Source organism: Dermacentor variabilis, chromosome 7, assembly GCF_050947875.1.
Source record: "Dermacentor variabilis isolate Ectoservices chromosome 7, ASM5094787v1, whole genome shotgun sequence".
NCBI classification, from domain to species: domain Eukaryota; kingdom Metazoa; phylum Arthropoda; class Arachnida; order Ixodida; family Ixodidae; genus Dermacentor; species Dermacentor variabilis.
Window position 1 is genome coordinate 47,303,650 of NC_134574.1, and position 23,338 is coordinate 47,326,987.

General features: G+C 44.9%; 1 protein-coding gene across 4 annotated transcripts; it reads left to right on the forward strand.

Annotated features, from left to right (window-relative positions):
- Positions 1-6,247: 6,247 nt before the first annotated feature.
- On the forward strand, positions 6,248-23,338 carry LOC142589022 (uncharacterized). Of its 4 annotated transcripts, none has more exons than XM_075700814.1 (6): positions 6,248-6,450; positions 6,775-6,915; positions 11,287-11,441; positions 14,520-14,584; positions 17,410-17,493; positions 22,921-23,338. In XM_075700814.1, exons 1-6 carry the CDS (start codon positions 6,448-6,450, stop codon positions 23,058-23,060), a joined length of 588 nt encoding a protein of 195 aa, XP_075556929.1. In that variant the 5' UTR covers positions 6,248-6,447; the 3' UTR covers positions 23,061-23,338. The 4 variants fall into 4 exon arrangements, with proteins under 4 accessions (XP_075556929.1, XP_075556932.1, XP_075556930.1 ...); XM_075700817.1 differs by having other exon boundaries at positions 6,248-6,393; XM_075700815.1 differs by having other exon boundaries at positions 6,249-6,397.

Consider the following 23,338-nt stretch of genomic DNA (forward strand, 5'->3'; position numbering starts at 1 on the left):
GCGAGGAACAGTTCTTGAAAACGATGGTTAATGGCTTGTGGGTGGTCAAATATAAAGAGTACTGTGTTCAAGAGAAAAGAAAAAGAACAGAAATACTTGACAGCGCAATAGATGGCAAGCATCTCCCTCGCGATGGTGCTGTAGAAATTTCTCGTGGCTTTCAGCCGCTTTGAGAAGCAACCCAGCGGCTTTCAGTCTGTGCCAACGTGATGCTGCAGTGCTGCATCCACTGCAATGGTCGACGTGTATGCCGGAAGGCGAGTTGGGGCGTCTGGCAATGGATGAATCAGCAACACTGCAGTTGGCAAACGTGTTTTGCTTTCTTGGAAGGAGAGTTCGTGCTCCAAGGACCAGGGAAAGGCAGGCGGTTTTTTGGAGTCGCGACACAGCAGGGCCGTAAGCGGCTTTAGAACTTGCGCACAGGATTGAATGGGGCGTCTGTTATAATTTAAGAGCTCTAAAAACTCGCAAAACACAATTTGGAGAGGCGAAGTCCTCGATTAACCGCACCCGTGATTCCAGTGGCTTGATGCCTTCGGGTGAAAGCAACGGCCAAGAACATGCAGGGCTTCAATCCGAAAACGCATTTCTGGGGTTTTATGGCTAGGCCATGCTCATCCAGTCTCTCAAATAGAAAGCGAAGGTGGTCTTCTTGCTTTCGTCTGTGCGACTTGCAACAAGATTGTCGTCAAAGTAGACGAATATGGACGGGTATCCACTCGAAACTTCGTCTATAGATCTTTGAAAAAGTTGCACCGCGTTTTTCAAACCGTGAGGCATATGGACAAACTAAAATGCGGCAAATGGAGTAGTGACTGCTGTCTTCGGAATGTCGCTGGGTTTGACAGACTTTCGGTGGTATGCGCTCATAAATCGATATCGCTGCACATTTTGATTCCCGCGAGACGAGCGCCGAAGTCATGTATGTGAGGAAGGAGATACTGATCCGAAGTAGTGATGGCACTCAAAGCTCGGTAATCACCACAAGGCCACCAGTCGCCACTGGCCTGCTTTAGAACCAGATGGAGAGGTGAACAGCAATTGCTGGAGGAAGGACGAATAACGTCGAGCTGAAGCGTGTGTTCGAACACACCGTGGGCGACCTGCAACTTCAGTCCTGCGAGCCTCCATGGCTACGTGGGGACAGCGGGGCCGGCGCTGGTTAAAAGATGCGCCACCATGTGTTTCTCCAGCAGCGCATCGTTTCGGAGCTTCGTGAGCCGTGGATGCTCAGCAAGTATCTTTTCGTACTTTGAGACCATCCGAGACGTACGTATGCCAGATGAGGTAAGGTTGGACTGCGAGGGCAAGTAGACCAAGGGATATGACGTTATCATTTAGGCGCCGAATGCGAATGTTCACATCGAGGTTGAAATGGCTGCGGAAGACCGATCCCAGTATGGCAATGCTGACGTCGGCGATCACAAACACCCATCTGTGCAAGCGCCGGAGTCCGATGTCTAGGCTTATTGACCGGAGCCCATACGACGCGATGGCAGTGTTGTTCTTTGCGTTTAGCTAGGGTGTGGATTTGCCGCGTTGGCGATCTGCGGCCATGGCTGGAACGATAAACAGCTCGGCTCCGGTGTGGGTGAGGTGGCGCGTGCCGTTGATACGGGTGACTACGCAGAATAGGCAGCTTATGCGAGGGCCGTTGTCGCATGCCACCATTAGCGACTGGCCGGTGCGTTTCCCGTCCATGAACAGGACTGGGGACAGCGACTGGCTTGTCCGCGAAAGCGACGGTGGTACCTGCAGAACTGCTGCGGCGAGTCTCTAGGTGCGCTGCGGGACGGTGAAGACGAAGGGTTACGCTGAAGTTGACCGACACACGTTGGCACCCGTCGTCTGCTTCTGTAGTGCACTAGTGAGGCGGTCGACTGTTTCCTACAGGCGCGAATGTCGGTCTCCTGGCTCTGAGTCTCTCGCAGCAGCGTGAGGTATCTGTGCGCAGACTAGCAGTCGCATCTGCGTATGACGGGTGCAGTTCGCCAATCGAGACGCATCTCGCCTGAACCCACCACCACCATTCGTCCGGACTGTGGGAAGCGCCGCAAGAAGAACTGGCGCATAATTGGAATCTCGCTCTGGCTTGCGGAGTGGCCACCCAGAAACTCACGCAACTGGTGCAGGAGTTGTGATGGTCGTTGGTCGCCGAGTTCCTCGGATAGCAGCTGTTGGAGCCTACTCGCTTGCGATCGCGTGTGGCGATCCAGGACCGTGCGTTCAAGGTCATCGTATGGTGTGACCGAAGGCGTACACGTTAGCAAGTCGTCTGTGGTATCCGCGATATCTGAGGACAGCGCGGAAACGACATGCAGATATATTGATCTCTGTGAAGTTATGCGCCGTTGTCGAAAACGGGCCTCTACTTGCATAAACAAAACTCGGGGATTCTAGGGCCTAACACTGGGGAAGCTAAAGCTCTGCGGCGATGAAGGAGACGTAATCGTGGCGTTGTCTTTGTCAGTAGGGGTAGGAGCAGCGTCGACCATGCCTAGTGTTCGAAAAAAAAAAACTCAAATGTCCTGGGTGACCATTTGTTGGGAGCTCACTTTAACGGAGGCAAGTAAGACACGTTTCGACAGGTTGAGAAAATGAGTCGACTGGATTTATTCATATGTAAAAGTGGGTTTGCCGAGTGGCTGTCGTGGCGCCCCCGTCTGGGAGCAGGGGTCAATGACGCCCATGTGATGACACGGCAAACGAGGTAAACTGGTAACTCGCGGAGTGGAGAGCGCGAGCAGAAGGCGGTTGCGGCACGTTTAAAGTGCGAATGAAGACGACACGAAAAACACAGTCAAGTGCTTACTTCATTATTTGTTGAATGCGGAAAACCAATGATACTACGCGGTCACTAGAAAGATAAGAAAAAAAAACTGCTTAGTGTGGTAGGAAACGCTCCACCATAAGTGAGGCGTGAGAAAGTTAAGGAATAATCGAAACACCACAAACGTCTATCACATCAGCCTTCGCATTCGAAGAAAGTCAGATCCCTTTCTCTTAATAACACAGAACATTTACGGACACATGCGCACTCCTACCCTTTGGTTTGTGCCGCTTCAATTATAATCTGAGTGCGAACATCATTGTGCTTTTAAATTACTGTGGTGCCTTCAAACAGTCATACAGCCACAACCACTACACTGTAAACATAGAAAACCAGCATTTTTCTTCCATGCATTGTTGGCGTGTTCGAGGCGCAGTCATTCAGACAACGGCCAGATTGACCGATGTAGCACGCACCGCATAGGAAGGGGATTCTGTAAACCGCCTCGCCCTCACAAATCACGTATAGCGTTTATGGTAGACGATTCTGCATCAATATTTGTTTTTTGACGAGGCTGCTCCGTTTTACTACTACAGCCAACTTTTGCCGAGCGCAAAACTCCACACGTACACTTTCATGCTGTCCGATGTTTCTTTTTTAAAGTTTTTTAGACACTTGGTGTTTAGCGGGGTTACTGTAACTTTGTCACGTCGTTCCCCGCTCCCTCGGACACGGTTGCTTGCTGTGCTGTCTCTAGCCGACGTTTTTCTGTAAATTTTCTCTGCAACAGAGACCAACAATACCTCCTGGGATCTCGAAGGCTTAAGGTAGTCTACATGAGCTGCGAAGCTGGCCTCCATGGCATGGTGGCACGACATGCCGAAGGCACTCAAGAAGTTGGGAATTATCTCAAGAAGTAGGGAATTATTATCTCAAGAAGTTAGGAGTTATCTGAGTTTCTTCTCGCCACGTCTTCGTTCACGCTTGAAACTTGTTAGACTACTGGCTGAGGTAAGCGCTAGACCTTAAGCATTCTACCAGATGTGTACTATATATAACTGCTTCTCCTCTAATAACGAATTTCCAACGCGATACTGGAATGACCATTGGAAGCGTACGCGATCAGTGCCTTCTGCTGTCCTGATTAAAGACAGTGGGAGCAAAAGCGGGTAGCAGCGCTGAATCTCGCACAATGTGCGATTCTCCAATAGTTTGACGCAGGCATATGCAATTCGAAATGACATATCTACTGTGCTGTTGCGCGGAGCACAGGTAAGTGAACTGGAGCCCCTCATCGTTGCATGTAAAGAAACGTTTTATCGAAAGCGTGGTGGCAACTCCATAAACCCGCATCAGCTTAATATGTTTAGGGGAAAAATGGCTCACTCATCAATAATTTTTATCCTTTTGCTGCATCGATGATCAGAAAGCTCTCGACCACGCTCCGTCTTCAAGGTAAACAAAGCGGCACATGGGCCAATCTGTCGGTGTTTTCTTGAGAATTCATGCCTTAGCTCGTTACTCATTGCAAAACTCGCAAACAGTACGCGCACGTACTCAATCAGCGAGAACGGCCCACATCAATAGCTGGAACGTGAAATCGCAAATTACGCATACGGAAACAAACAGCAGTAGTCAAAGCGGCCGCAAGTTTTTCTCAGCCGTGTTCCATGTTCTCACATGTTGCGGAGCAACAATTGCCAGATCAGACACGCTGCTGCCGCGTATTTTATCCGTCAAAAACTCACAGCGGTGGCGTTGCATTGGTAAAACTGTGAATTACGCTTTGCCGTCGTTTGACAGGGAAGATCAGGTAACTGAAACACACATCTTTATCATACCGTTTACCGTTTGCTAAGCACATTTAATGATAGTGTCGATATCAAACGCTTTTCTGAATCGGAGCAGTACACTCGAGTCGTGGGCCCATTATCAGGGTATTCCCCGCCGGAGGAAACGTGGCGCAGTTTTCATGAAACGCAACGGAACACTGAGTGAAGGAAGACCCGTTGCCTCGACTTGGCCGAGTAGAGAAGAGTCGACTGAAGCCGTATATATGAATATGTGGAAAGCTGCTATGGGGCCCTACATGTGTGTGTGTGCGTGTGCGTGCGCGTGCGCGTGCGCGTGCGTGTGTGTGTGTGTGTGTGTGTGTGTGTGTGTGTGTGTGTGTGTGTGCGTGCGTGCGTGCGTGCGTGCGTGCGTGCGTGCGTGCGTGCGTGCGCGCGTGCGTGCGTGCGTGCGTGCGCGCGCGCGCGCGTGCGTGTGCGTGTGCGTGTGCGTGTGTGTGTGTGTGTGTGTGTGTGTGTGTGTGTGTGTGTGTGTGTGTGCGTGTGTGTGTGTGTGTGTTTTGAGCAAGTTGATTGTCCGTCCGCACAATCAACTTGCTAAATAGTGGGTCCGATTTGTCATGTCGTCTTTTTCCTTCCTGCAGCATTTGACACGCTGGACATGATTTTTTCTTGTCTCAAATTGTGCTTGACCAGCCAGGCGCGGTCAGCTTCTCCTTAGAGATGTAATTACATACGTATATGGGGACTATGAGAGTAGCTGTATTAAACTCCCCAATATTCATTACTGTAGCCGACAGAAAGGAAGGATCGCATATGATAAAGTAGGAAACGCCAGATCCTAAATATGTAATCGATTATAAAATATAAATATCTATTTCATATAAATATAATTTTTTACATGTCTTCCAAACATTTCCTTTTTCCCTAATTTGCACATGGAATTGCGCAATTTTACGCGTCGAGCGCACTCCGCATTAAACGGCCGTCCAGCAGTTTGCTTCTTTGCCTTTCCCGCGTAGTGTTTGATAGTAACTACTTAAAAAAATAATGAAACATGCAGCCAAAATAAGATTATGGTGTTTACTGTGGAAGAATGCTGTTACAATAAATCAGTTCTGTTCGGAAGAGATCGCTGAAGTCTGATTTCGCTTTTTTCATGTAGTATTGTTTTGTGGTGGAATTCCACACACAGAATGTGGAATGCAGAAGTGTCGAATCTTGACAGCACTGTCGCTGTAACGAAACACGATGAGTAGAAAAAGTGTAATAAAGGTTGCTGGCATGTGCCCGGGCTAAAATTAGGATCTTCCGGAATATTTATTCAGTGCATCGTTTTTACCTTATTCGTTATATTTTATACCAATGCTAGTGGCCTCTTTGCAATGCACGCATATTGATGCACTAATCAAAGGAAAAAGCTATGAATGACACTGGACGAGAAATGACTTTTGCAGTAGTGATAAAAGGTACATCCTTGACGCTTATTACAGAGAGCTGTGAGGGAATTTAGTTTGCTATAGCATGATACCGTCTGCGCGATAATAGACGCTGCAGGGCTGTGCATGCCTAGTGAGGCAATTTTCTACAATAAAAGCAGAGTACGGGAGGAAAAAGAGAGGACAAAATTCACCAGCTGTTTTTCTTTAGGAGAAAACACTGAAAACAGCCTGCGAACTCGGACCATAAAGAGGGAGCCGTTCCACCTGTCGTGCAGCAGTTGCTTTGGAGGTAGTTGCTTTGCAGGTAGACAACACCACCAGTGTGACGCTGCACATTTGCCGTCCCCAAAGTGTTCTTCGATCTGCACGTGTCGGCAAACTTCGTTTATCAGAATGTGAGAGAGTCAACTGCCTTTGTAACATTGTGCTAAGCTTACTTAGCTTCATGGTATGTTCTTTCTTAGCGCTAAATTTAAGGCCTTTTACAACATTTTTTTTATATGAAACAAACATGTATTCGTGTCACTAATAACAAGATTGTCCTAACATCACTTCCTCACACTGCAAAATTTGATATTCGGCGTTTTCATTTTTGTTCGATTTTATGCCCGTGTTACATACTTGCGCCTTCAGGTGATGTGTGCGCTTGTGCAGCTGCCGTGCCCCCTTATGCCTGTATAATGAATTTAAATCTTCTTAGTTAGTCTCGTAACCTTGATTTCTGATATCCCTTTCTTGTATCCCTGATTAACGTTTTATTTTTTATGTGTAGCGCAGTCCCGTCAACATGACTTCTTGCAAGCTTTTCAAGCTTTTTGTCAGCGTCATTGCGGCTACCACAACAGTGCCGCTGACTATTGTTACCGATGCACAGGACTGCCAGCAGAGTCCACAGGACTGCAGCGCCACGCAGGTGAGAACCCTCGAAGGATTTTTTGACCCAGCGTTAGGTTACAAGAACACCGCAATAAAGTGCGCAAAGGGCGGGAAGGGTTTCTAGGTGTTCATTGCGCACAATGCGGCTTTACCCCGCTCTTTGAGGAAACCACTATCTTAGCCAAGCATTCTAATGAATGCACCCGACTTATCATCGAAGCAGCAGCGATTGCCGATGGTGACTCAGTTAGCAAGCCATCAATTGCATTAACAGAAAAAGCGCTGGTTTTTCTGATATCGCACATGCGCTCTCGTTCATCCTAGGTCATGTATTTTGAATGCATACTCGTGTAGGGCTGATGCTTTGTAGTGGGCGCTTTTGTCTTGGTGTCTCTGTTTATGTATATATATGTTTCTTTCCCAAAATAAAAATCAGTTGGAAGTCAGTGCTTGTCTTCGTTGTCCTTTTTTTGTCCCTCGTCTATCTATGCGCTGTAAGTGACGATTGATACCATGGAATACCAACTAGCCCGTACCCAAACCTTGCTCCAGCGTTAGCATTGGCATGTCCACAATGACGAGTTGTTACAGAATTCTCCTGGCTAAGGCAGACATTCAATAATGTCAATGCTCGCATGTTCACATAAGTTTATTTGCCACGACTTTCTGTGTGGAAGCATGCACAATGGCAAATTAAAATTTCTACCCAAGAAAAACCTGCAACACTTAAGTTGGCCATTTTTTTAGCAAATATCACTTCAGTATAAGTTAGGCATTGCTAAGACTAAAACGAAGCAGTGGAAGGGCGCTTACTTGAATTTATGTTGCGAAGGAATTCAAACAATACCAAACTAGATGTTTGCCATTCTGAAGCAAATCACAGCTTTGACATACCGTATTTTTCAGGTATTAAAATATTTGTATTGTTTTTTATGGCTGAAATGTTTACAAACATTAAAAATAGAACTAAGGATATAGTAATCACTGACATTACGCTACTGATGGAACATACATTCCAAGAGCTAATGTTTGAAGATGGGATGATTGCAGTGTAGATAAAATAGATAACGTGGGCACGTGATATCTTAATTTATATACAAGATAAAACAGGAGTGCGGCTAGGCAAGTCACGCGCAAATCACATTAGCAACTGTGTATATAAAGTAACATAATGTATCCTTTGGAAAGAGCGCCCAGTCGCAGACTAGAGATGATTGGTTGTTGTGATGTGATTAGGATAATTGTAAGAAAAGAATGATCTCGGCTGAAGGAAGACCGCGGTAACTGGAGGTCCCTGGGAGAAGTGTTTTATACTTTAGTGGAGGTATAAGCCATGGTTATATTGATTATAACGACAACAAATAGTGAGACTAGTCTTTCCATGATTCTACATCTGAAAAATTTTTTGTCGATTTCATTACGGCTAGTAGAGGCTTATGTAAAAGTTGACTGATAACGTTGCATAATCCTTAGTAGCATCATGAAGGCTAAGTGTGACGCAGGCCTGTCATCTACAATAATTGACTTGTTTTAGATGTGTAACAGTTGTTTGATATGGTTGATTTGTCAGAAATCTCATTATTTATTTATCATTTTATTTATTGAGTTTAGTCACAAGGCCACGAGCCGGTACGCAGAAGAGTGCGAGTTTGAACAACAATAGAAAAATAAGAGCCAGGTGCACTTCCTTAAAATCCTCTTCCCTTGTAGACTTGAAGGATGCACGTACAGCAAAGGAGACGACAGAGGTAGGCAGGTGATTGCAGTTGACGCTATATTTTGTTACAAAGGATTCAAAATATCGCTAAGTATGGCAACCCGACACACCAATTTCGAGAACATGGTTGACGCATGCTGATACCTAATAAGGTAGGGAGAAAAGCGATTGGTTGAAGTTTTTATTGAAGTAGTAAATTTTGTTAAATGCGCATAGTCGGGCTAGGTGGCGTCGTGCCAAAAGGTAAGGAAGATAAAAAGCTTCCTTTATTTGGGAAACGTTGGACTAGGGGCGAATAATTATCAACAAGGAAGCGTGCAGAACCGTTGGGAAGCGATTCAATGGAGGTGACTAGGGATTTAGTTCGGTTATTCTCCGTGGTTTTATAATTTCACAAATGTCTATATATCTGTTTCTAACTGGAACAGAGGAATCATTAAACAAAAATACGCATTGGCACTGTTGACAATCAACAAACAGAGGACGGCCTCGGTAGCTCCTTAAGTTGAAACTATGTTCTCTTAGGCGTGCGCTAAGGTGGCGTGATCCCCTTCGTCTTATGTATTTTCCTTCCAGATTACAATAGCAATTTATACACAACGGCCTCTACACGATTAACGAACAAGTTTCCAAGCCTCTTCAAAGGGCCAGGAACCGTTCTGCGGCCAGTGTTGGTCAATCAACAGATTTTTCTCAGTTTATTAGCTGCTTAGAAAGCAACTATCGATCATGACCGGCTGTCATTCTCTTTATGCCAGTGTGCCTACCTATGCAGGTAGGACACAACCACAGTCTTTTGCTTGACAGATACCTGTTCATTTGCTGTATACTGATTACCATTTTCTGTATAGGACCTGTTCTGAAAGCTTCCTGCTACAGATACCTGCAAGTACATCGAGTAGCATGCTGCGCATAAAAGTACATTTTGTTTCGTTATGCTTGTATGGAACTTGCACGGAGTATTGAGCTATTGGTGTGTTAAGCTAAACATCGAGATTCGCCTGCAGTAGTGAAGCTCATCGACTGATCTCTCTTCGTGACCAGCTGCTACTTTAGCCAAATAACTTTAGTCAGAAAAGACACCTGATGTAGACATTGGAACTGAAATGCGTATTAGAGGTGATAGGGTGTAATCACTGATAGCCGTTAGTGGTTTTCTTTAATATCATCTGTACCGCAGGAATATTTGACATTATCAAGAAGAATTTCCTTATCAAGAATAATAGGGCAAGTACCTCATACAGTTCAATGGGACAATGAGACACACTGAAATAACAGTCAGTAGTTAAGAAAACTTTACACGGTACCTGTACGTCATTAAGGAGCATACCATGATGAGAAATTCTTGGTTAAACATGCCTGCAATTTTGACGTCCGTCATATCAGACTGCTGAAATGAAAGCCCCTTCGTCATGGGATTTTTATTGGTTACTTCAGTTCATTATCTCAACGCAGTAGTTGCAGTACCACGCAATGGTGCCCAGGTGCTCTATTTATCACTACCTTTCGTCGAAATTACCAGGCTTAAGTAAGCTGCCGTTCGGTTATGAAGAGCCAGTTGGCTCTCCGAGCAAATGTTGCCGCTGAATAACTGCTCGCTATCTTGACGTTGCAGCACAGGAGACAGCTACTTTGACATTGAAGTATCGATCAGTGGCGCTGCATGTGTGGAAGGATGTATTATGCTTCAGTACATAACACAGAAATGGCACGGAGACAAATATGTGTTATAAATGGTCACCCGTGACGCGTTCCGAAGCATGGATGCGCCTACGCGATAGCTTGTTTAAAAGATATGTGTTATGACAATGTGGTGCATATATATCTAAAGGATGATAAAATTCGAGCGTGTGCCGCATTGGTATGTCGCCTAGGCAAAAGGTACGTTCGAAGGTGATTCTGTGCACAAGAAAGGAATAAATTGGTAGACAAAAAACAACTCCCTCTTGTTTATATTAGGCAGGCTAAAAAGTAAAAAGTAATCTTTTACTTGACTTCTCAAGCACGTTTTCCTATTTCTCTCATCGCACTACTTTTGTGCTAGCGCTGCTTAAAAAGTAATATAATGCAAGATTTTGAGATGATAGGCCCAAAATGAAAATAAAATAATGATTGCCGAGAAAAATGTGGACATGAAATTACCCATTTACCGAGATAATACATATATTACTGCCAAAAGCATGGTTTACCGCAGCAATGTGTATGAAATAGAATGTACGGAATCATTCTATGGTAGCCCATAGATTGAAATTATCCGTACGTCTGTCTGCTGCACAATCTTTACTTTTATGATAAAATCTTGCTCCACGAACAAGTTATCTATAACTAAGGCTCAGGCGTCAATAATGGGTAATGTCCGAACGCTCACCCGTGTCAATTGGCACAATCTGAACGCCGGTCTTCCTGTCACTAACTTGCGAATGTTGCAACTGTGCTACCATTATTATGGGCATGGCTATGCTACAGATCCAATGCGTAACAAAACGTTAACTTTTAAAGGCTGGCTGAAAGCAATCAAATAAAAATGTCGTTCGCAGCTACAAGGGCAATCATTGCAAAAATGCAGAATATTTGCTCCTTTGTAACTAATACTTCTGGAGAATTTTTCAGAGGTCCAATTTACTAGATCAGCTCTTGTGAAGGTGACACCGAACGCCGTCATGTTCACAATCATGCACGTGCGTATTTCAGGTGCTGTCTGATTTCAGCTTGTTCAACACGTACGTAACATCTGATCCTAATCCCTCCAAGTTCTGCGAGAGATACGACCAGACATCACTTTCAGATGACGGCAGCACTGCGCAGTATGACGTTGTGTACAGGTATGCCGATGGAAGCGGCGACCCGTAAGTACTCCTTCCGATTCACAAAAGTACATGTATATAAAAACGTGAAATGCTACAAACTCGCAACAATTCATGGTAAAAGTGCTTATGCTAAAATAAAATTTCCATCCGGTATAGAACTCCAGAAAGAGTAAACCTTATGAACGAATGTCTGAAGTTAAGCTGCACCATTAAAATTCCTGTACATATAGGTGCAACGATGCCGATACCTTCATACATCGTTTCAATCAATTACTGGTGCTTGAGTTGAAAACATGCCACAGGTTCATTTTTTATGTTTAGCTACCGATCATCTTTTTAAAGAAAATACCTTATTATACCATTATAGAACCAGCTTTATATCCAGCAACAATCAATCAAGGATGCCATCTTTTCCGCCCCCCCTCCCCCCTGTTTACCTCATGAGATACATTCGTTCTATATAGGCTCATTATTCCTTCCCAACTTTACGCGTTTCAACCAATCTTATACTTTTATTAAAGGCGGCATGAAGCACTCCTCAGGAGTGGCGAAAAAACACATTCCCCGGATAGTCTACGCTGCTGTGAACACCTCAGCCAAATTTTGTAACAGTGTCCGCAGCGTGGAGCCGGCTAGGGGAGCGCGAACTAACCTATTTTATCAAGCACACTCTTCACAACACACGCCTTGTCCTCATTTTTTCTGTTGGTATATTTCGTCATATATCAGATTCCCATACGCAGCTGCTATTTGCCAATAGCTGTCGTCTATCAAGAGCGGTGTCTGTATCAGTGCACTGGTTCCTACTGCTAATGTGTGTATATGTTCAGGCCGTGTAATAAATAGGCTGAAATGAGCGAATATGGTTCTGCACAGCAGCAATACGGAGAACTCAGGAGATGTGTCTATCTGGGTGTAAAGAGCGGTGTATTTCTTACAGTGCAGTGCAAGTAGGCTGGATATTATAGAACTTTGCTCAGCTTTGAGATTTTAATGCGATTAGCATTCTTTGGGAACTCGGCCCAGGTTGTGACACGTTTATCTATTTGTTTGTCTTGTTCCGGCCTAACCTCTTTCCCACCCAGCTATGCCACTTGGTAATCCGTAGTCTAATCGCTGAAGGATATGGCATCTGTGCTGGAATTACCACGCTCAAAATCCACCGGTGGCCCATCTTGAGTTCCTAGGTATAAGTAACTGCGTATGTGCCGCATTTCACCTAACCTCCTTGGCACCAACTTGGCCCACTGGGTATGCGCCACTCTTCAATCACGAAAACGAAAACATTAGGCAGAACACATCTGACGACTATTTTCGACGGTAATGCGCTTGGCATGTAATCATTGCAGTGACACAACGTATTGCCACCGTCGAAATGAAGTATTTATGAGGCGTGTACAGCAGCAGGATTCTTCTTTCGTGCTTCCTTTATCAAACTCGGCGCCACATAGCTCCGCCAGCGAAACCTACCCATGACTTGTCAGCGTGCTAAGCTAGATGTACAGGGAAAGGAAAAAAAGAAAGATGACAGGATAGAGCGACATAAAAGAGACAGGATACATATAGTCTTCTTGCTCTGTTCCTGTGCATCTTGCGCAGCACAATAATATTTCAAATATGAAACAACTAGACCACAATAAAGCATTATTTCACGCGGCGCCCCGAAATGCACAGTGCGCATGTGGGTATGAACGCGAATAAACGTGCCATGTGGAAACCGGACTCTCACGATTCTTTGTGGACAAGCTGTGCAAATCTGGTGATGCCGCCGAGAAGACCGGCGCTAGCTCCGAGACGAAAAGCGAGGAGTTCCGGTGCCTGCGTACGCTGAGAATTGTTCCACGTTTTGCCGTATATTGTATGGTATTACAGTCACCTCAGTTGACTTGATGTTCATTGAAGAGCGGCGCGTAGCTAATGCACCATAACGCAGCTCGCTAAAGCTTCGGCGCAAGACTTGCTTGAAAAGTGCCACATACGCAGTGCATTTGTGGCGCAGCGTGCTAAGGGTCGCGTTGCTCTCCTTGAGGAATACATATGACGTGGGTTCGATTGTGCGCCGCATAGGAGGAAAAGTTTTAGGGATTTTATTCGTCACTGTAGATGGGTAAATACAGATTCCTGCACGCCTAATTACACGAGCAGTAGACATTCATTGTAAAGGAGCGTAGATCTACTGGCACATACCGAGCGACCCAAGTTGGCATCAAAGAGATTCATGGAACACCAGCACAGACTGCGTATCAAATATCCATTGGTCCAAGTCGGCGTCAAAGAGTTTCTTTGAACAGCTGTACTTACCCAGCCCCGCAACAACAGTGACCCCTGTCGGCGTGATAGAAGTTGGATGAAGAGCGGCACATATGTACACATTTCTAAATACTCCGTGACCCAAGTTGACCTGGCAGTTGGTTTCGAAGCCTGCTTAACAACAGCGGCCCGATGCTCTGCCCTTTCCACCACGGTCTGTGCAGTGACACAAGTAGGCGGTAAAACGGCTAGATGTAGCGATAGATAGATAAATGGATGGATGGCTCATTGAGGGTTCTTGAAGTACCTTAACAATGCCAATAAGTTTCACAAACATTTAGAGATTGCTCAACGAGATGGTATTGTAGCGCAAGAAAAAAAAACAGACAAGGAAGATCCTAAGTGAAGACGGAAGAGAAAAAGGCACTTAGAATCTCCAGTTTGAAGTTTTTTTGCGCTACATTACCATGCCGTTGAGCAACCAGGCACTCCTCCAAGAAAAAGTTATCCTGCAGTATATTTCGAGATTGATTCTGAGTAAATATTTCAACAACCAAAAACAAATAAATAAACCTGTTAATCAAAGCACGTTGCACCTTGCTGAGGAAGAAGCGTTATGGTCAATTAAGGTGCCGCTGTTCGGTTAATGGACGGCACCTTGTACACGGCGGCATGATTAATTTTGTCGGCGAAGTATAGGAGTAGCGACAGTGTTTGGTCGTTCATTCTGCAAAACAAAAAAAAAACATAGATTTTATGAGGAGATACGTGGTACCTGACAATTAAGCGCGGTGTGATTGCTTACAGGGCCGCGCGAGGATGATTGATAATATTTTCCCTTTGATGTATTTGATATTTTCTCTTCAGCATCAGCGACACCTCCACTTTCGAAGTAGCGAACAACACTGTCTTGTACGTCACTTACGGAAGCGGTGAGCTGGCGTTCTCGCTTTGATATCTTTTCGTGCCTTATATATTTTCACTCATGTGATACGTGATATGGATTAAACGATATTTGTAAATAGCCATCCTCAGAATAACATGCCTTATTGATTAAATTTTAGCTGATGCGGAATATCGTTTCAACATTATTTATGCTCTTTATGCATTGAAAACTCTGAAGCGTGCGTGTTGGTGTCTGTACTACTTTATAGACCCAATATATGAACAATTCATGGCACGATACACAACGGCAGTGCAGTGATAAGTGGCTTGAGCTTGTTTCGGCCAATCCTGCAAGAGAGAGAGATAGACGGAAAGAGAAATGAAAAGGTAGGGGTACTTAAATATATAGTGCCTGGTTGGCTAAGAGTGGAAGATAATATTTCCAGGGAGCGAGAGAGGAAATGAAGGTTCGGTGAATTATTGGGCAAAGAGGTGCATCATTAGGCAACTAAAGGCGCTCGCACAGGCCTCTCGTCTTCAAAGCTCACAGAAGTACGTTTCCTTGAATAGCAATAGATTCTTCATAGTACAGCCTAAATGCTCGTCCTGGACAGTTTCCAATGTCATGGCTGGTCAGGAATAACGACTAGTCATAATTACTTACATAAATCACAGGTGATTCACTGAGCGCCGAAACGCCTACCGGTGAATAAACCATATATGCCAGAACAAAGACCATACATTCATATATTTAGAGAATTGTGTAAGCTTTCATCGAAGTTTATTCCATAGGGATTGTACATGGGGTTTTTCTTATAAGGACAACTTTTAAATAGTATCCGGCCACGTTTGCAAATGTCGCTTGAGAAGATTGCCGCCTAGGTCTCAATATCCTATTCTTTGAAGAAACTTTCTCGCAGGGTGTTCAAGCCAGAGTCGTCTAAATTATTAGAGATACCCGCGCATTGTAATTCATAAACTATTTTTAATATGTATTGTTCTTTGACGAGATGTGCGCTCACACTTTCGAACTATGGCACCATAATCTTTCCGTGCGATTTAAATAGAAAACCAGGAGATATCAAAAACAATGTGCGAGAAACAGACAGCAAATTGCATGCAAACTATGGAAACAAATTAGAACATAGAGACGTGCGATATTTAAAAAAAATATAGAAGGGAAGGGAAACAGGCTGCCAAAGGGCAGTGCCTTGCTATTTGAGGCTCGGGCTCTTTGCCTGAGGGCCAAACTTCCCTGCGCAAATACTCGATGCAAAATGAGGTATGTGTATTCTTCAGCAACATACGAAGAGCGAAAATTCGCATTCTATTCTAAGGACATGCGAAGGAATTCACGCAGTGATAACCTTATGTAATATACACCTTGCAGAAGTGCTTGAATGTAAAATGGACGGAAACATCAGCCTGTCAGCTGTTGACATAAGAAAGAAGTTAAGAGTATTGGTGGAAAGCAAGCCGGAAAACCATTCATAGCACCGGATCCATTACACACGTAGGTAACCGTGCGAGTCAGATAAAGAAGTTTTGAAGACAATAAAAAAGTAAGGGAGATGTATACAAAGGTGCTAGAATGATCGACGAACCACGTTGAGTGGCCGGCGAAGGAAAGCATGCGTGCAAAGCGCCATGCAGGTTGTCCGCCTATGCGTTCGACATGGCATACGTGGGTAGTGTCACCTCTCCGAGACAAGTCATGTTTTATGGAGACGTTATCGTCACCGTAGCAGAATCGCTGTTCGTGTGCGACAGGTAAAATAGCGGCGACACTCCGTCGGCTGCCTGCGGTGGTTTCAGTGACCGCGCATGACTTCATGCAAGAGCTACGCCTTTTGTAGGTATAGGCACGATGCGCTAGGACCACGTAGCTCACTGGTGACACTCGGGAAGTCGACAATAAGGTCAGAGGGGGTACGTCGACCGGTACGCGCTCCGATGTTAGAGGACCGGGCACATCCACAAAAACAGCTGGTATTAGAGCGCTGCTTCGGGAATCCGTCACACCGAATAGGATCAGGGAATCCCGCTTTCACTTGTAATGTGTGGCGCACTGTGAAGGGAAGAGCAGGCACATGACTACATGCAGCGGGAGGACATACTCAAGAACCTCATGTTTGAAGAGCTGTGTGATGATTAGATTTTGCACCATGGAAGCTTCCAACTTGACGAACCAGCCGACGGCATCCTGAGGCGGGAACCAGGTTTGTGGCGAGTTGAACCGTATAATCAGGCACTGTCCGGCATGCCCCGTGTTGCGTAACAAGGAGGAATCCTGATCGCGTCTGCAGGTCACCAAATTGGGCTGCTGGTTTATTCGGGTCTTTTAACTATTTTGCACACAGCGGCGGTTAACTTTGGTGGGTGGCCAGTGAAATACAATACAGATTTCTGGGCTAGTTGGTTCGCTGCAATAGTTGCGGTCATAGGGCTAGATTCGCACGAACAAGAAAGATGACAGGATTTGTGCTACGTCCGGTTATCTACACCAGTATAGCACATGTACGGACGTTTTTTCTTTGTCCCTGCCAATTCAACGCTATGGCCTCGATTACTGGCCGGTGAAGCAGCATACCGTTGCTCAGGCCCGGTAGCCAGTCGCGTTATTTATCTCTAGCTCTCTAGCTCGTGGTGGCCACCACGAGTGTTCGATGCTAGCGCCGCTACAATACCAACGTGTAATGTGGTGAACGTGGCTTAAATCATGGATGCTCTACCTCAAATAGGTGGAACGTAATGCCGACGCATTTCTACCGCATTTGCCACTAATAAACTCCGAAATGTTTTATACCTCGCCTACTACCACAGCGAGCCTCCTCAAATAATACCAAACTAGGTACTTTTCTTTCTCTTTCAGATTCCAGTACTGTCTACCAACTCACTCTTGATTATGTGAACGGAAACCAATGCTTCGTTGGACACTGCAACTGCACTGAAACCCGTAGGTATCGCGCGAAATTTCTGTATTGCATTTCCGAAGAAAATTTTGCGAAGAATGTATTTTTTTCCTATTTAGTCGTTGGATCACACATCGCTACGTCACAATTATCGCAAAAATGTCCCTATGACGCCAACTTGCTAGAATAGGTATAGGAGCGAGAAAAAAAAACAACATGCGGTTAACACTTCGCTGCGAAACCGATTCCGTGTTCTCAAGCGACGCTAGGCTTGAAGACCTCCGACCGAGTTGAGTGTAGTGCTCCCTCTCGATCGCTGCCATGGTAAAAAATATGAAAAAAAATATGCTTGGTGTTTCGTGCCAAATGAATGGTCGGATTGTGATGCACGCTGTAGTGGGAGACCCGGGAGTAATTTTGGCAATGCACTTAATCCGTGGTACCCGGTCATTATCGCGTTTTCCCCCCAGCGAAATACACCTGGCGTTGCCTGGACTTCATCAGTACTTGCTGGAATCACCAGCGACGGCTCTGATATCCTGCTGAATACCTGCGGGTACTCCTTCCCTGTACAGTGCTTGATGGTCTTCTCAAATTGCAACCTTGCCATCATCTAGTGTTTATTTAAAAATGGCTTCTGTGGTGCAACGCAGTTTGCAGCCCCAGCTCTTTCAGCTGTCATCGTATGCTGTCGCATGGCACGGAGTAAAAAAAAAATTATGGGGTTTTACGTGCCAAAACCACTTTCTGATTATGAGGCACGCCGTAGTGGAGGACTCCGGAAATTTCGACCACCTGGGGTTCTTTAACGTGCACCTAAATCTAAGCACACGGGCGTTTTCGCATTTCGCCCCCATCGATATGCGACCGCCGTGGCCGGGATTCGATCCCGCGACCTCGAGCTCAGCAGCCCAACACCATAGCCACTGAGCAACCACGGCGGGTGGCACGGAGTAGGGCAGCTCTTGTCGAACTTCTCCCGGGCTGAGAAACGGTTCTGCCAAACAGCGGCAAAAATCAGCCTGTCTTCTTCTAACGTGGCCCTTGGACGGCCGCTACGTTTAGCATCCGCTAATCGGCAGTGCTCATTACGGTAATCGATTATAATTATTATTATATTAATTTCTTAAGTGCCTGCAAATTTCATGTGGTGGACACCATGCAGGAAGAAATTCACAATACGCTACCTGTCTTCCAGCAGCCCCTCTGGCGGCATTCTTGCAGACTGCATTTGTCGTATAACCAGCAGTTTACAAACCATTCGCAGCTCATCACAGTCCTATTATGAAATGCGTCTTGAGGCAACCAGTTTTTAACGCCATCAAGCAACAGTAGTGATAAAAGCGCGTTTGTCTCGTGCATTCGTGACAGTAATGCAGTGCACGAAGCCGCCAAATGGCAGCCATTGATGCTACAGGCAGAGGAAGAGGCTGCAGCGATGACCTGTTGCGCCAAAATCGTGATAATCTGCAACCACCTCGCGAAAGCGACCACCTAACCTGCAGAAACAAAAGCCGCGTATATGCCAGAGCAATGCTTTCTGCACCAGAAGTGTCGCCACTAGATGGCCATTTCGGCACGCGCTCGCGTGGTCCGTATTATTTTGCAGCCGACTTACCTTGCGTCCGTATTACTTTGAGGCAGCAGCAAGAGAGATAATCTCTCTTTCTGTGGTGCGAAGTAAAACAAAACACCGCAGACATTCGGCTGCTGCATTTTATTATTTCTTTATCATTTAATACGTCTATTAAAGCAACAGTTGGCACAACTAACAGATGTTGCCTTGAATAATTCTTGAAGTGGCGCGTCTCACTATGAGCGACGTCACAGCATAGACATGCACGTAGGCGCACTTGCTGATGTACGTCATCTCCCCTTTTTGGATCGTGCTGCCAGCAAGCAGATGGGCAAACGGCGTTTAGTTTGAAATTACAGCTCTTTTTACCGCGCGTAGCGATCCAATTCTGAGCAGACACGATCGTGAGCGCGCATTTTATGAAGTGCTTTGGTCAGCTCAATATGGTCACACCTAGTGAAGGGCCCCTTCAGGGGAGTTCAAGTGTTCAGTCTACTTGCACAATTGTTCATTTGTTAGTAGCATGTTTGAAGGCGCTAATGTGGCTCCACACAATCTCCTAGTCACATGGTACATGTTTTATGAATCTCGTGCACTTTCTTTTTAACACGGAAATATTAAAACCACAGTCGCTATCTTCCAAAATGAAATAATTTGGATATTTCTCAGCGGGCTCTATAACTTTTCCTTTGAGGGTCATTCACCTAAATCAATGTTTTAGATATGTTACAATAATTAGTGTCTACTGATAGTCTGATTTGACCCTAAAAAAAACATTTTCATTTGCTCAAGGAAACGGTGAAAAATACTGAGTTACTTCATCAATGAGCATCTCTTAAGTATTGGCCCAAGTCAGCTCACACATACTATACAGTGGATTTCAAAATAGTCTGCACACCCCAGTCGTGTAGTGACTTTGGTGTTGCGCTGCTACGGCCGAGGTTGTAGGATCGAATCCGGGCCGCAGCGGCAGCGTTTCGATGGGGGCAAAATGTAAATAACAAATGAAAAACATGTGTACCATGGATTGGAGGCACGTTAACGAAGCTCAGGTGGTCAAAATAAACCTGTGGTTCCATACTACGGGGTGACTCGTAATCATATCGTGGTTTTTGGCACGTAAAACCACAATTTATTTTTTAATACTTCAGAACATTCCGCGCGGATGCCGTATAGCTCTTTTCGCTGTGTATATATGATCCTTCGCAGTCTCTGGCCAACTATAAGTAAACGATATATAATTATCTGTAAAGCCACCTCAAATAAATTGTAATGCAGTTATGTTAGGGCCATTTTATATTCCGAGTAACGCACCCCCCCCCCCCCATTAGGAGCAATATATTGATATAATCCTTATCTTTTCTGCCTAACGCCAGTTAGTATGCGAGTGTGGCGCACTTTTCTTCTGGCTCTCTTGGCAGTGAGATAATTTTCGGCCTGCTTTGATGTATCTCTCTTTACGGTAAACGTACAAAAACAAAAAGAAACAGGCGAGGCGCACTTGTCTTTATGTTGCTCGATGCCTTCACATTCCATTTCAATAACCAAGCAAAACACCTGCATTGTTCCCATAAAAAATTTAATGAGATTTATAAAAAGACCGTTTGTGAGCAAGAATATATCTATATATTTCGTTCTTTTATTGTTACTTCTTCTATTGTTCGAAGATTTGAGTTTTCCTCGCTAGGTGAGCCCTTGTCTACATTTGTAGTGTAACCTGCATTTCGATAACACAATATATATCCAGAAAGTTTGGACATTACAACTCCAAATATCGGTTAGATTTCACCGCAATACAACAGCATACCTCAACGGGTAAATTAAAAAGAAATATATTGCAGAAGGGCGGCCGACCTTTCATCAATTTTGATCAGCAACCTCCAGTGGGTACTTAGTTCAAATACCATACGCATTTGTGGCACTTAGTACAAACTTTACTGCCACCTTATGGTAGTGTTTTTGTCAGGATTACCAATACCGTGCTCAGGACAAAACTGGGCTATAACGCAGCTATAAAATACCTGTCAAGTGTCCTAAATGCGTATTTGAAGCGTAGGAAGCACCCTTCCTTTGTTTCTTACACAAACTCGTGTAAACTAGGATGATGTTTTGAAATATAATTTTTTAAAGGCCTGTCCATTGTGTTAAGCTGGTATGTTGCGGCAAAGTTTAAAAGAGTTGCATAGGTGCAATGCCAAAGATTCCTGTGTGGACTAATGGCATTATTTTTTGCAGGGGTCTTCAATATTACCAGTGATATGCGTGACATCATTACAATACCCTATTAATAGCACATAGGCGTTTACCCCAGCAAAACCAAATGGGAACGGGAAACCCGAGTGTAGCATGCAATCGTAACACAAGGAACTAGCGGCTATTCTACGCAGTTGTGAGAACTAGAACCACCTAATGGACTTCGTTTACTCGTATGCTAAAGCAGGCTTTTTTATCAAGTTCATTTTCGTAGACAGCGGGTATGTACGCAGACAGGTTATTAAGCACAAGGATAAGTGATTAGGTCTGAGACACAATGAGCGCTAAAAGGACGCATACGAAAACACATTGCACGGTAAAACAATCACGTCGACAAGGACAGCGTTGTGAACAGATTTGTTTCGGGAACGGGGACGGGAAAAATTTTTTTCTTTTTGTGCTCAGCCTGCATATGTCAGTTAGGTTGAGCGCTCCACAAACTGATACAGGGCAAAACTACCATTCTTGTAGCTAAATTGCAACACTTGCCCGAAGTACAAGTTAGTTAGGCAAGAGATTAGGCTAGATAATTCTTCATCATCTCATACGCAGGAATGACACGGACAGCAACAAAATGGCAGACGAAGCGAAATGCTACAATGAAGACAAGAGCTTGCCATGTTCAAGTAGCCTCATTGCAGTTTTTCAGACCATTATTCGAACTCAGGTCTTGCGATCTTTATTACGTCTTGCATTGAGTTTTGATGAATGCGTTTTGAACACTTCAGCTTTGATATTGTTGTGCTCACAGAAGTAGCTACAGTACGATGTATTTCTTACGTTGTTTATAGTTTTTAGTTGAATGCAATGCCATTATCAAACGCAAGAATGATATCCAACCATTGACGGCCGCAAACAAACCTGCATTTAGACCATTAAAAGCTTAGTCTGTCCTTCAAAACTGTTTTCTGACGACTTGCTACCTCGACATTCATTTAGTATTTGTCGTCACTGTCTACGATGACTGTCCAAGGTAATCCCATTATCGTCCTAGCAGCGCAGCAACAAAGCGTATGGCAAGCGCTAAAAAGCTTCATGTATGAGCAGGGTGCTGCAGTACACTGCGACTGTGACTAAAGTACGCTACGACAGCTAGTGACGCATACGCGAAGTCTCTGCAATGTTCCCTCATTCTGCATGGCGTCAAACATTTCACCGGTGGTGCGCTTGTGCGTATGAGCCATGTTGTGCACCACAATTTCTGTCTCGCACTGATTTCGACACGCGGCCCCATAAGCGGCGCACCTGCGAAGTCTCCGTTACCTTCTTCCGTTTTTCTGTCACCCCCGAGATGAGTGCCGCGCAGGTGCAAGCTAACGGTGAGAAATAATTCCTCGCTGTCAGCTGGCATTAGCTGTGCAGCCCTAACGCTTCGCTTTGCTGTGTTTGAGAAACCCGTGTGACGCGGCTTCGCTTAAATGCGTATTGGAGAAAAACTCAAAATATATTTTATTTGAAAGGCGGGACTTCAGGAGGCTAACAGATTGACACAAGGTAATGACGTAGGCTCAGAGTGCTAATCTCAAGAAAGCGACAGCCTCTTGAGTAGCCATATTCTAGGACTAGGGTAGGGTGGTACCAAAGACAATACATGTTCAAGTATTTTAAAATGAAGACTCACGGAATCTTGTTTCTTTTTCAGAGTATTACCTTTTCGACAACCCTGACTCTGACATCTCGAAATATCATGAGTGCTTCAAGAAGATTGACGAATACTCAGGCGGCAGCGTCACATTCCTGCGTGACCTCTCGAAGTGCCAGCAAATTCCCCCAAAGCCCTAATGTGCAGCATAAGGTTATATGATTAATGCTTCGTTTTCTCATGAATGAGTTGATGACTTTGCAATATATACATTGCGAGCAATAAAACCAAACCGCATAGTTGTAGAGAAAATTAGTGGCCATGCGGGACACCTCTTCCCTCTTGTTGAAGCAGCCGAGTGAAAAATCCTAATGACTGGTTGTGTACTGTCCACTTCCCTTTCATCGCACCTCATTTTAGTATTTTTTTGGCACGCTGTGTAACTTTGACTCTTTCTAATAAAGGGCGAGAATAGCAA

Coding starts and splice junctions, on each gene's coding strand:
- LOC142589022 (XM_075700814.1), top strand. Junction 6,916..11,286: donor AGGACTGCAGCGCCACGCAG/GTGAGAACCCTC, acceptor TGCGTATTTCAG/GTGCTGTCTGATTTCAGCTT. Junction 14,585..17,409: donor GTACGTCACTTACGGAAGCG/GTGAGCTGGCGT, acceptor TTTCTCTTTCAG/ATTCCAGTACTGTCTACCAA.